General features: G+C 40.2%; 1 protein-coding gene across 1 annotated transcript in view; it reads left to right on the forward strand.

Annotated features, from left to right (window-relative positions):
- The window catches only part of LOC115224515 (E3 ubiquitin-protein ligase DTX4), a 33,747-nt gene that overhangs the window by 3,983 nt on the left and 16,434 nt on the right, over positions 1–13,330 (forward strand). Inside the window, exons 2-3 of the mRNA XM_036513476.1 lie at positions 436–860; positions 1,812–2,293. Coding sequence (XP_036369369.1) covers positions 436–860; positions 1,812–2,293 — 907 coding nt within the window. The remainder of the gene's footprint in view (positions 1–435; positions 861–1,811; positions 2,294–13,330) is intronic.

Here is a 13,330-nt window from a genome sequence, read left to right on the forward strand (position 1 = left end):
CCTTAAAAAGACTAAAGGTTAAGTTAACCTTGGCAGAATTTGAACTGAGAAGGCGGCAAGCTGGCAGAAATGTTAGCATGCTGGGTGAAATGCTTATTGGTATTTCATCTGCCATTACATACTGAGTTCAAATTCTGCCGAGGTCGACTTTGCCTTTCATCCTTTCAGGGTTGATGTAATCGACTTATTACCTTTGTCTGTCCTTGTTTGTCCCCTCTGTGTTTAGCCCCTTGTGGGCAATAAAGAAATATGAATTTGGACTCAGAATGTAAAGACGGAGTGAGTGCTGCTATGCATTTTGCCTGGTGCGCTAACAATTCTACCAGCTCACTACCTTTAAATAAATGATAATATTAAAAAAAAAATTTTATCACAATATATTTTTTATTATATAAAATTTTTTTATTGTTCTGTTTTTTTTTTTTTATTCTTCAGGTACAAGCCGTCCAATAAGGCGCCAGCTTTACCCCCGAGACAATCCCGCAGGAAAAGGCATTGTTTGGCAATGGGAGGCTGACCAGCCTGGCAACTGGCAAATGTTTGACATGATCACGCTGTGTCTCATTGAGTCTTCCTGGTTACAAGGCTTACAGAGCGTTGATCTTAGCAAATCACCCAACATTTGTATGCCGTACTTTTTAGATTTGGCTTCCATGAAGCAGATCCGCATTGAGACTGGTAATGCGAGGAAGATTCGCCGTACAACGTTGACGTATTTCTACCCGCTGGCCGTAGCTTCTCCCATGATGCCAGCCCTGAACATGCATTCGCCAATGTCGCAGACATCCCCGTTGGCACAGCAGCAGGTTCCCCCTTCGTTATTGCAGCAGCAACAACAACAACAGCAGCAGCAACAGTTTCAGCAACAACAGCAGCAATCATTGCAGCAGCAGCAGCAGACATTGCAACAACAACAGCAGCAGACATTGCAACAACAACAACAACAGCAGACATTGCAACAACAACAACAACAGCAGACATTGCAACAACAACAACAACAACAGACATTGCAACAACAACAACAACAGCAGACATTGCAACAACAACAACAACAGCAGCAGCATGTCCTGCAACAGCAACACCAGCACCAACAGCAACAACAATTTATGTCTCAGTCTATGACCACAGGCCAACAACAGCTGACTTCAGGCCAAGGGAGTGAACATAACATTTCAGATGGTTCGTATCCAGGTGCAGTTAGCGGGGCACCGGCCACATCTGGTAATGCAACGGGCGCTCCCAGTATAAGACGTTCAAATAGCCAGAACAGTTTCTCGAACAAGGGCAACAAACGGTCCCTTCCGAAATCCGCTTCAATACATACGACCCAAGGAGCGCCGCAAATGTTGGCCTCCACATTTTTTAATCCTCACGGGTTTTTAAGTTCCTCCCCACTCGAGTCAAAGTTGGCTATCGCAAAGAAGCTGAAACTGAACAACATTGGACACAAAGTGCCTTCTGCCTCTGCTGCCATGGCAAATTCGCAACACCCTTCCGGAAATGCGACGTTGCACCCACAACCGCAGCCAGTTAGCTCCATCTGCTTGAGCCCGGGTAGCCAGTACGGCGTGAATCACCACCAGAACCCCAACCACCAGCACCACCCGCACCACAACACCTACATGATTCCCGTAGCACCGCCACCGGCTTCTTGTCAGTTCCCCGCTCATTCGACAGGTGGGAGCTTGCCCGGAACGGGTGGCAGCGGGAAGCTGCAGAACAACGGGCTCGCAGCTCACAAGCAGCTGCTGGGCCCCCAGTTGATGGCCTCTCCCAACCTCCAATCTCCAATGCAACAACAACAACAACAGCAGCAGCAGCAACAACAACAACAACACCCCCACCATCACCACCAACAACAACAACATCAGCATCACCATCAACATCACCCTCAACAACAACAACAACAGCAGCAGCCACAGCAACAACAACACCAACAAGCACATTTCATTCCAAGCATAACGAGTAACAGTAATATTATTGTTAACCCTAATTTAAATACTGCTGGCATGATTGGTGCTGGTAGCAGACTTGGGAATCAGACCCCTTTGTATGCTCACCCATCTCAAATGCAACTGTCACAACACCCTCAGAGTGCTCACCACAGCGGACAGATGATAGGCCAACAGCAGCAGCCATCCATGTCTTTACAGCCTGTACACTGTCAGCCTCGTCAAGCATATTTACCCCCGTACTCCGGCTATAGCAATGGCTTGGACCCTTTAGCTAACGGGGTCCAGTCGACAAGGGCTCTCTTTCACATGCCAGGTGCACACCAACCTTCTCTATCCAAGTAAGTTCACAAGAAATTTATAACCATTCCAAAATGTATTGAAAGCTTCTGAAAAATCTCGTTATTTGACTTAAACTGTTGTGTGTTTTTTAAAGTTTAATTTGAGAAAAATATTTTGCATTTTTAAAAAAAATATTTTGAGTGGTGCAGGCTTAGCTGCATGGCAAGAAGTTTGCTTCCCAACCAAGTTGCTTTGAGTTCAACCCCTTTATGAGGCATCTTGGGCAAGAGAATTTTATTACAGCTCTAGAATGACTAAAGCTTTGTGAGTGGATTTGGTAGACAGAAACAGAAAAAGCCTGAAGGCAGCGAGCTGGCAGAAACGTTAGCACGCTGGGCGAAATGCTTACTGGTATTTCGTCTGTCGTCTCCCGTTACGTTCCGAGTTCAAATTCAGCTGAGGTCGACTTTGCCTTTTATCCTTTTGGGGTCGATAAATTAAGTACCAGTTACGCACTGGGGTCGATGTAATTGACTTAATACCTATGTCTGTCCTTGTTTGTCCCCTCTATGTTTAGCCCCTTGTGGGTAATAAAGAAATAGGTATTTCGTCTGTCGTTACGTTGTGAGTTCAAATTCCGCCGAGGTCGACTTTGCCTTTTATCCTTTCGGGGTCGATAAATTAAGTACCAGTTACGCACTGGGGTCAATGTAATCGACTTAATCCCTTTGTCTGTCCTTGTTTATCCCCTCTGTGTTTGGCCCCTTGTGGGCGATAAAGAAACAAGAAACTGAAAAAGCCTGTTGTGTGTGTCTATATATCATCAACCTCATTTGATGTCTGTTTTCCATGTTGGCATGGGTTGGATGGTTTGACAGAAGTTGGCCAGCTGGGAGCTGCTCAGACTCCAATCGTCTGTTATGGCATGTTTTCTCTGGCTGGATGCCCTTCCTAATGCCAACCATTTTACAGTGTGAAGGGGTGCTTCTTACATACCACCGGCATGAGTGCATTTTATGTGGCACCACCACCTGTAAAAGACAAGCCTGCATTTATGGATGACGGCAATTTTACTTAGCTTGTCATGTCTTCTCAAGTACAGCACATCATCACAACTCCTAGTCCTTGTCATTTCCTCAGTGCGGTCCAGCATCTGAAGCTCTTTTCTCTTCTCTTCGTCCCATGTCTTCCTGGGTCTACCCCTTCCACAGGTTCCCTCCACAATTATAGCTCAGCACTTCTTTACACGGCTGTCCTCATCCATATGCATCACATGACCAAACCAGCACAGTCTTCTCTCTTGCACACAACATCTGATGCCTTTAATACCCAGTTTTCCTCTTAAAATCATTTACACTCTGTCATGCATGCACACTGCTATGTAGCATAGCTATACATACACAGGCATCATACAGTCTGCCTTTCACTCTGAGGGAAAGACTAACAAAGGTAGAAGTTTTAAGTGTATATACTCTTTACTCTTTTACTTGTTTCAGTCATTTGACTATGGCTATGCTGGAGCACCGCCTTTAGTCGAGCAAATCAACCCCAGGACTTATTCTTTGCAAGCATAGTACTTATTCTTATTTCTTTATTGCCCACAAGGGGCTAAACATAGAGGGGACAAACAAGGACAGACAAAGGGATTAAGTACTTATTCTGTCGGTCTCTTTTTGCCGAACCACTAAGTTACTGGGACGTAAACACACCAACATTGGTTGTGAAGCGATGTTGGGGGGACAAACACATACATATATATATATATATATATATATATATATATATACACACACACACATATACACGACGGGCTTCTTTCAGTTTCCATCTACTAAATCCACTCACAAGGCTTTGGTCGGCCCGAGGCTATAGTAGAAGACACTTGCCCAAGGTGCCATGCAGTTGGACTGAACCCAGAACCATGTGGTTCGTAAGCAAGCTACTTATCACAAAGTCACTCCTACACCTATATATTTAAAATATATATATATGTGTGTGTTTGTGTCTCATCATCTTGACATTACATGATAGTTGTAAAACAAGTGTCTCTGTCTTACAAGTGGCGTCATTTGTTTCTGGTCTTTTATGGAAATGTGTCTGACTATGGTGGGGGAAACATTATGTTGCTTGGAAACAGGTGAAGGTTAGTGACAGGAAGGGCATCTGGCCATGGAAAATCCCCTTCAATAAATACCGTTTGACCCCTAGAAAGCAAACATGGAAAAGTAGACATTAAAATGATGACGATTATTGGCACCAGGAATTGCATACAGCCATAGATCATTGCTTCAAGAAGTCTCATTCAACTCCAAAGCAGCTTGGAAAAACTGGACATATAAAAGCAATTATGATTTAGCTTAACACTCTCTTGTCCCTGATATTTTCATCCTTGATGCTATCTGCATTAAATATGTTAACTTTAACTTGACTATTGTCTTTTATGTGGGTGATGCCTCTGAAGTATTTTATTTATTATGTAATTTAGTCTTTAAAATATCCCAATTTTTTTTCTATGACTACTTGTGGTGCAATATCATACATCTACTTAAGACGGTGAGCTGGTAGAAACGTTAGCACGCTGGGCAAAATGCTTAGCCCGATTTCCGGCCCCCTAATTTCCCCCGATTGTAATGCTATGGATTACCATGATGAGGCAGATTTGTGAAGGTCACTAACCACTCTGCCTGCAACATCAGGACTGAGCTGGTGGCCAAGATCAAGGAGGAGGTATTTAAAGACCTTCCCAGGGGCACAGCGAGGAATGCATGAGCCGTCGCTGAGGGCAGCTACTTTGAGTAAACTCTTATCTCCCAGTCACAATCTGGTTGATACTCTTTGATTTTTTTAAATACTTGTATTTTTGGATGGGATTATTTATTTTTTCTATCTTTTTGTTCAAACTGTCAAATTTAACCCAAACACTCTGTTTTTTGGTTTGCTACCTTGTCATTTCCAGAATGTGGCACCACCATGTGGAGGTCACCGTGTTGGCTCATTCCACTTATGAAACATTGATTGCTTCCCCATTCAAGTCTTAATTTCTTTGGTGTAGGGCTTGATTACACTCCAATATCTCTGGGCTTTATCAGCTAAATATTTTATCCTGTTGGCTATTAACTTCCAGACTAGATGAAGGGCAGCAAAACGGAAACTTAGTCGAGGTAGGTGGGTGTGGGGCTTCCCATCTGTCTTAAATAACCATTCTTCTATACATGTGTGAAGGACATCCAGCTGTAGAAACACTGCCAGATCAGACCTGTCTAACCTGTGCTAGCATGGAAAACAGACGTTAAACGATGATGATGATGTGTGTGTGTGTGTGTGCATGTTTGGACAAAATTCTTGGAGGGAAATGGGCCATTGTTCATGCAATTCACCCCTCTCCATGCCACCGATGTTATCTAAGGGAAAGGCCACTGACTTTGGGCTAATACAGCTTGGCATTATTCTCCTCGCAGACATTGCTGTCAGAATGCAAAGGACCAGAACAGATACAAGGCATCTTGTCTGACCCTTAAATAGCCCTGTTGTGAAGGTGCTTGGTTTAATGCTTAAAGTGATGTGCTCGCCATCACAAGATCATGGTTTTCATTCCCAGACTGGAGGAGGGGGTGTGCTTTGCTTTTTTGAGCCAAACATTTCATTTCCCTTTGTTCTGTGATTATTTTTGATATTTGTTATAGCTTGCCACACACCTGTTCAGGTAATGTTGATTTGATGGAGGGAGTGAGGTAATGTACAGCACGTACATTTGATCCCTATAAACAAACAACTCGTTAGGGTTATCTCTGTCGATTTTTCTATAGAAATTATAACCAGCACAGATTTTGTAATGACATTTTGTATCCAAGACATCTAATGTAAACAACGAGATCAAAGATGAAAAATGGGTGTATATGTGCCACATTTCAGGAGTTCTTACTCCTTTATCAGCACCTATCCAACCCATTAACGATCTATGAACTCGTTATTTAAACAGCCTCTAAATATAGTGGTGTGACATTATTGGATGTACCAGTTTTACATATTAAAGACATTCCTGGAAGCTGGTACATTATTAATGACTTGTAGGGATGTGATATTTCGTTAAGCAATCAGTATATGCTACAAAGTATATTAAACGTTTTTATAAGTCTATACTGTCTTCTACTGTGTTAGCAGTGCTCTTAAAACTACAGAGATAACCTTAAAAAGTGATTTAATAGCACTGCTGACACATTAAAACACGCTACTTACTAATAAAAACCTTTAACCCTTTCGTTACTGTATTTATTTTGAAATGCTCTGTGTTTCTTTCGATTAATTTTAGATATAACAAAGAATTTAGTAAAATAACTTAGTTATCATTAAGCTGGTGTTAAGAACATAAATTGTGTCCAAGGTTTGGTGGATGATTTTAATTCAAAGCTTATAAAAACAAGACATTTGTACTACAGAGCTGGAGCTGATTTTAGGCAGGTTGGTATCAAAGGGTTAAAAATATGATGACGTTAACCCTTTTATTACCATATTTCTGTTGAGATGCTCTGTGTTTCTGTCAATCACTTTAAATATAACAAAGAATTTAGTAAAATAACTTCGTTATCATTAACCTGGTGTTAGGAACATAAATTGTTACTAAGGTTTGGTGGAAGATTTTAATTCAAAATTTATGAAAACAAGACATTTGTACTACAGAGCCAGAGTTGGTTTCAGCCAGGTTGGTATTGAAAGGGTTAATAATCTTTGTATTATGGTTTTCAATCCTTATGCCACAAATTATGTAATACAACTTCCTCATAACAGCTATCTTTTATCATTTACTTGTTTCATGACTGAAACAAGAGCCCTTGCTATTGTAGTTGGTCTTTGTTTAATGTAACATGACTAAGAGAGCAAACGGACGAGGGTGATTGCAGAAGATAAACTAAGATGAGATTGTGAAAGTATCTAGAACTGTGACTCCCAGCGTAGAGCTTGGGAAAATTATGGTAGGGCATGGGATCCAAATTTTTTTCCCTTTTTTTTCTTTAGTGGGATATGTAAATGTGAAAGTTTTTTTTTCACAGCAAACATGCTACACTTATACGTTTTCCAAACCACTGGTGGAGGCATATATTTTTCTTGAAAGTTAGTGGGGCCTGGGGCAAAATAGGTTGGGAAATACTGATCTAGAATATGAGAGAAAGAGTGACAGGATGGTAGAAGAGGGGATAACAGAAGGAAAGTGCTGTTTGGGAGTAATAGACGAGTAGAGGTAATGTGAGAGGAGCATTGATGGTAGCTACATACCTAGTGGTAGCAGAAAGAGGGAGAGTGAGTGATGGATGTCAGTTATCTGTGATTGTGGAAGAGGGGTTTTGCATAAGGATTTGGAATATATCAAGTCTTGTAATAATCTGTTGTTATATATGTATTATGAAGGGAGAGAGAGAGAGGGGTAAGATGGTAAGGATAGTGGGAGGACAGTTGAATATGGGAGAGATCCATTGCTCTCCTATTTTATTTTTGTGGTGTGTTGTGGAGTGAAAAGGAGAGAGTGAATGGGGAGGTGAATGATGGAGTTGGGCCAGTTAGATGATGATGATGATAATAATTATGTTTATGTATTTGTTTTGCAAAATTCTTGCTGTGAAAATGTGTGTTGAAACATAATAATAATGAAATTATTGTATACAGTGCTCAGGTGCACCACAACTTGTCAGAAAGTGCGTATAAAGTATATGCAGTAATGTACAAACGTCTGGAAAGCGAACAATGTATGAATCACATACATGCTTGTGTGTGTATGGAGGGGAGAAAATCAGGTGTAGTGTTGGTGAATCTTAGGAAGCATGGAAGTTTGAAAGGATGCAGTGCTCCGACAACTAACAACTGATGCCGGCAACTCTCAGCATGAAAAAATGTTTCCGAAAGTCATGGGAGCTGTGCTGTTTTCTGACTTTGCAAACATGTCCACGGGTGTTACATGCTGCTAAGCATTTTGTCCAACATGCTAATGAGTCTGCCAGCTTGCCACCTTCGGTATAATAATAATAATACAACAATAATAATAATAATAATAATAATAATAAGAGCACTTAGAGAGTGCAAACCTCTGCCAAGGCAACACCAGTGTCCTCTCAACGATTAGCTGGAGATGATTTTTAAAATGAGAATATCTGAAATAAACTCAACTGCTCTCACAAATGAGAATACTAAAAATGAACCCGACCGCTCTCAAAGATTAAGTAAAAAAAATAGGAAAAATAATCCAGAATCTTCGTCCGGTACCGGATCAATCCCAAAATCTAATCAGTTCATGTCAAACATCCCTGAAAGTTTCTTCCGAATCCATCCAGTGGTTCTTGAGATATCTTGTCCACAGACAAACAAACATCACTGAAAACAATACCTCTGCCCTCACTAAGGCAGAGGTAATAATTTCAGCACAAAAGTTTCATACAAGACAAACAATCAGCTAATGAACCAACACCTCTCTTTCTCTCTCATATCGTCTTTTCCTCTTTCCCTTTCATATCATCTTTTCCTCTTTCCCTCTCCTCCAATTGCCACTATGCCAACTGAATTGCATTCTCACAAACAGGTGCCAGTGATGGAGAGAAAGAGCATGCACACACATATTAGGTATTACCTTAGCTTACCTGGCAGTCAATTTTCATATAATAGTGGTTATTCTTTGTGTATTGGGCCTTAATTTAGCATGTTTGTTGAGTGGGTTGGTTTGTGTTACTATTTGTTTTGTCTTCCACACTAATTCCTTTAATACCTTTCCATCTATTTTACCATCAATGTCATTGCCCCACCTCGACTACCCTTGCCTTCCTCTTGCTCGTCTCTCTTGGATATGGTCTTTGCTGATTTCTAAAAACGTTTTTTTTTTGCTTTTTATCTTGTGGGTTAATGGTGGTGATCATGGGTAGATTTAAATCTATTTTATTTCTATCTATCTATCTGCTCAGTCGAAATCGACTCTCGGTTACTCGTTGGATCAGTGTCCTCCGGTCAGTTCTATCCTGGGCCGCTTCTTTCAGATTGGCTATGTCCATTCCGGTATCACTCTTAATGGTGTCAAGCCAGCGGGTTCTTGGTCGGCCTCTTCCTCTCTTGCCACTGACCATTCCGAGCATGATGTCCTTCTCTAGGGATTTTCTCTGCATAATATTTACTGTGCGTTATAACCCTTTCTACTATAGGCACAAAGCCTGATGTTTGTAGGGAAGGGGACTTGTCGATTACATCGACCTCAGCACTTGACTGGTACTTATTTAATCAACCCTGAAAAGATGAAAGGCAAAGCCAACCTTGGCAGAATTTGAACATATTCCTGAGCGTTATACTAATACATCTGTTTGTTTTGTACACCACCTGTCTTCGTCTTTTGTTTTTTTTGTAAATTCTCCCTATATATATATATATATATATATATATATATACATTCACATACACACACACATACATTCTTTTACACGTTTTAACCTAAAGGTTGTAGCCATGCTGGAGCACCGCCAATGTAATTCCTTTTCAATGTCCATTCTTATGTGATTGTCTTTTGGTGAAGGAGGGTATTTGACATTGCTGTCCTTTTTCAGTTTCTTGCTCTGATATAGGTTCTCTGCTTGAATGGGCTACTGTGTATCTCTTCCAGGTGGTGCTATTAAATTAGACATGGCCTGAGTCAACTCCGGCCAAACTTATCTAAGTAATATATATATATATGTGTGTATGTATGTAAATGTATGTGTATATATATCCGTGTGTGTATATGTATGTGTGTGTATATATATATATGTGTGTGTGTATGTGTGTATATATAACTCCATTACACTCTTGGAGTGGTTGGCATTAGGAAGGGCATCAATCTGTAGAAACCATGCTAAACCAGACAGGAGTCTGGTGCAGCACCTCAGCTTACCAACCCTGGTCAAACCATCCAACATATACCAGCATGGACAACAGACGTATGATGATGATATATATATATATGTATACACACACACGTACATCATCATCATGTAATGTCTACTTTCCAAGCGGGCATGGGTTAGACAGTTTGATATTTGTATATCGGACTCTGCAGCTGTATTGAGTCCGTAATTCAGTAATTGTATGCTGGTTTTTGTGCTTCTAAATAGAAACAGTAATTGCTATCTGTCTGTCGGTCAATATATGAATGAATCAATAAAGACAAGTCTTTATTTATCCTCAATGGATGAGAAAACACCAACAAAGATTATCCTTTTGAAAGAATTTGCATGCTGCCACTTCTCTCTCCCTCTCCCCTCTGCTTTTCTCTTTGGCTATTCATACATACATACATGCATATGTGTATGTATGTGTGTGTATATATACGTGTGTGTGTCTGTCAGTATATATGTATGTCTATGTATATATATATATGTATGTGTGTCTATGTATATATACATATGTATGTGTGTCTATGTATATATACATATGTATGTGTGTCTATGTATGTATATATACATATGTATGTGTGTCTATGTATGTATATATACATATGTATGTGTGTCTATGTATGTATATATACATATGTATGGGTGTCTATGTATGTATATATACATATGTATGTGTGTATCTATGTATGTATATATACATATGTATGTGTGTATCTATGTATGTATATATACATATGTATGTGTGTATCTATCTATGTATGTATATATACATATGTATGTGTGTATCTATCTATGTATGTATATATACATATGTATGTGTGTATCTATCTATGTATGTATATATACATATGTATGTGTGTATCTATGTATATATGTATGTGTGTTTATGTATTGTGTAAATATGTGTCTGCATGTATATGTGTGCGTGTATGTATATGTGCGCGTGTATGTATATGTGCGCGTGTATGTATGCGTGTATATAAATGTGTGTGTATATGTATGCATGTGTGTATGAATGTGTGTGTATGTATGTGTGTGTATATATATATGTGTATATATGTGTGTGTGCATACGTGTGTGTGTATATGTGTACATACGTGTGTGTGTATATATATATATATGAATGTGTGTATATATATATATGTGTATATATATGTATGTGTGTGCGTGTGTGTGTATATATGTGTGTATACCTGTCTCTCTCTTTCTCTTTCTGTTAATTCAACTTTTGCTCACCAGTTTCTACCTCTCTTCCTTTCTTTGTCCGTCTGACTCTCTCTCTCTCTGCATCTCTCCCTCTCTTTCTGCATCTTTCTATCTCTCTGTGTGTCTGTCTCTCTCTCTCACTCTCTTTCGGCTTTCTTCCTCCTTTAGCTCTCCACACATTACTCCCATTGATTGCTTTCTTCCTCTCCTACACCCACATTCTCTCTCTCTCTCTCCATCTGTCCCTCTCTCTCTCTCTCCATCTGTCCCTCTCTCTCTCTCTCTCTCATAATTCTCTCCACCCTCATCCTGACATCATTAGCTACTACTGCTGACGCTGCAGTCGTTGCTACGGCTGCTGGCGCTGCAGCTGTTGCTACTGCTGCAGATATTGTTGGCCTCCCCTTCTGTCTGGCTAAGCTGCAAGAGGAAAGCGAGAGAGAGAGAGAGGAAGAAAGACAGTTGGTCAGTCAGTGACTGTGTCGAGTTGTTCTTGGTGAAATTGCAATGATTTATCTGTCTGTCTGACTTTCAGTCGGTCAGTCAAGCAATCAATCAATCAATCAGTCAATCAATCCAACCAGTCAATCACTCAGTCTATGTCTATTTGTCACTCAAACAGTCTGTGTTTGGTCTTCCTCCAGTGCATCAAAGCTTCTCCACCAATGTTTATAGGAAAGCATCTTGTTTCATTCACAAATCAAGTCAGTTGATTGCTTTTTACTTTCTCTTTCTCTTTGTTATTGTTGGTTAAATTATGATTTAATTCTCTTTCCTTTTTCCATTAAAAAAAAAAAGAATTACATTATTTTTTTTTATAGAAATGTGTGTGTGTGTGTGTGTGTGTGTCTTTGTGGTATTTGCATATATTTCAAAATGAAGCTGGTGTGATGACATCAAAGACTGGACCCTGGGAGACAGATTTTACAGCTGTAGCATAAGACTGCAGTGTGTGTGTGTGTGTGAAGAAGTTGTGCCTGAGGGTCTACTCCCTTAGCTTCACTGGCACCTCCACCCTGCCCCGCTCCGAAATCATGAGGAGGGGCATACTTATTAATTTATCTATTATGTGTTGTTGTTGTGTGTGTGAATATGTGATTGCGTGTGTGCATGTGTGTGGTGTGAATATGTGATTGTGTGTGCATGTGTGTGTGTGTGAATATGTGATTGCGTGTGTGCATGTGTGTGTGTGTGAATATGTGATTGTGTGTGCATGTGTGTGTGTGTGAATATGTGATTGTGTGTGCATGTGTGTGTGTGTGAATATGTGATTGTGTGTGCATGTGTGTGTGTGTGTGAATATGTGATTGCGTGTGCATGTGTGTGTGTGTGAATATGTGATTGTGTGTGCATGTGTGTGTGTGTGTGAATATGTGATTGTGTGTGCATGTGTGTGTGTGTGAATATGTGATTGTGTGTGCATGTGTGTGTGTGTGAATATGTGATTGTGTGTGCATGTGTGTGTGTGTGAATATGTGATTGCGTGTGTGCATGTGTGTGTGTGTGAATATGTGATTGTGTGTGCATGTGTGTGTGTGTGAATATGTGATTGTGTGTGCATGCATATGTGTGAATATACGTGATTGTGTGTGCATGTATGTGTGTTTGCACATGAATATTGATGTGATTGCATGTGTGTGTGTGTGTGCTTGTGTGGATACATGTGATTATGTATGCATATATGTGTGTGTGTGTGTATGTATGTGAACAGGCATGTGTGTGTGTGAATATATAAATACTCGTATCATCTCTGAATTAGAATGTATAAATGTGACTCTTTTAGTCACCCTCACACGGGATAACTCCTTTGGTGCTGGTGGTGCAATAGAATTAATCCAGTACAGCCTGCAAAATGGTTAGCAACAGGAAGGGCATCCAGCCAGTGAATGCATTCCAAGATAAATATGTTGGGCTCTCAGACATTCGTTTGTCATTTATTGAGTTTTTTTAACTATGTTTAATCATGTGTATATATATATATATATATATGTGTGT

The sequence above is a fragment of the Octopus sinensis genome, linkage group LG25, assembly GCF_006345805.1.
Source record: "Octopus sinensis linkage group LG25, ASM634580v1, whole genome shotgun sequence".
In the NCBI taxonomy this organism is placed as follows: domain Eukaryota; kingdom Metazoa; phylum Mollusca; class Cephalopoda; order Octopoda; family Octopodidae; genus Octopus; species Octopus sinensis.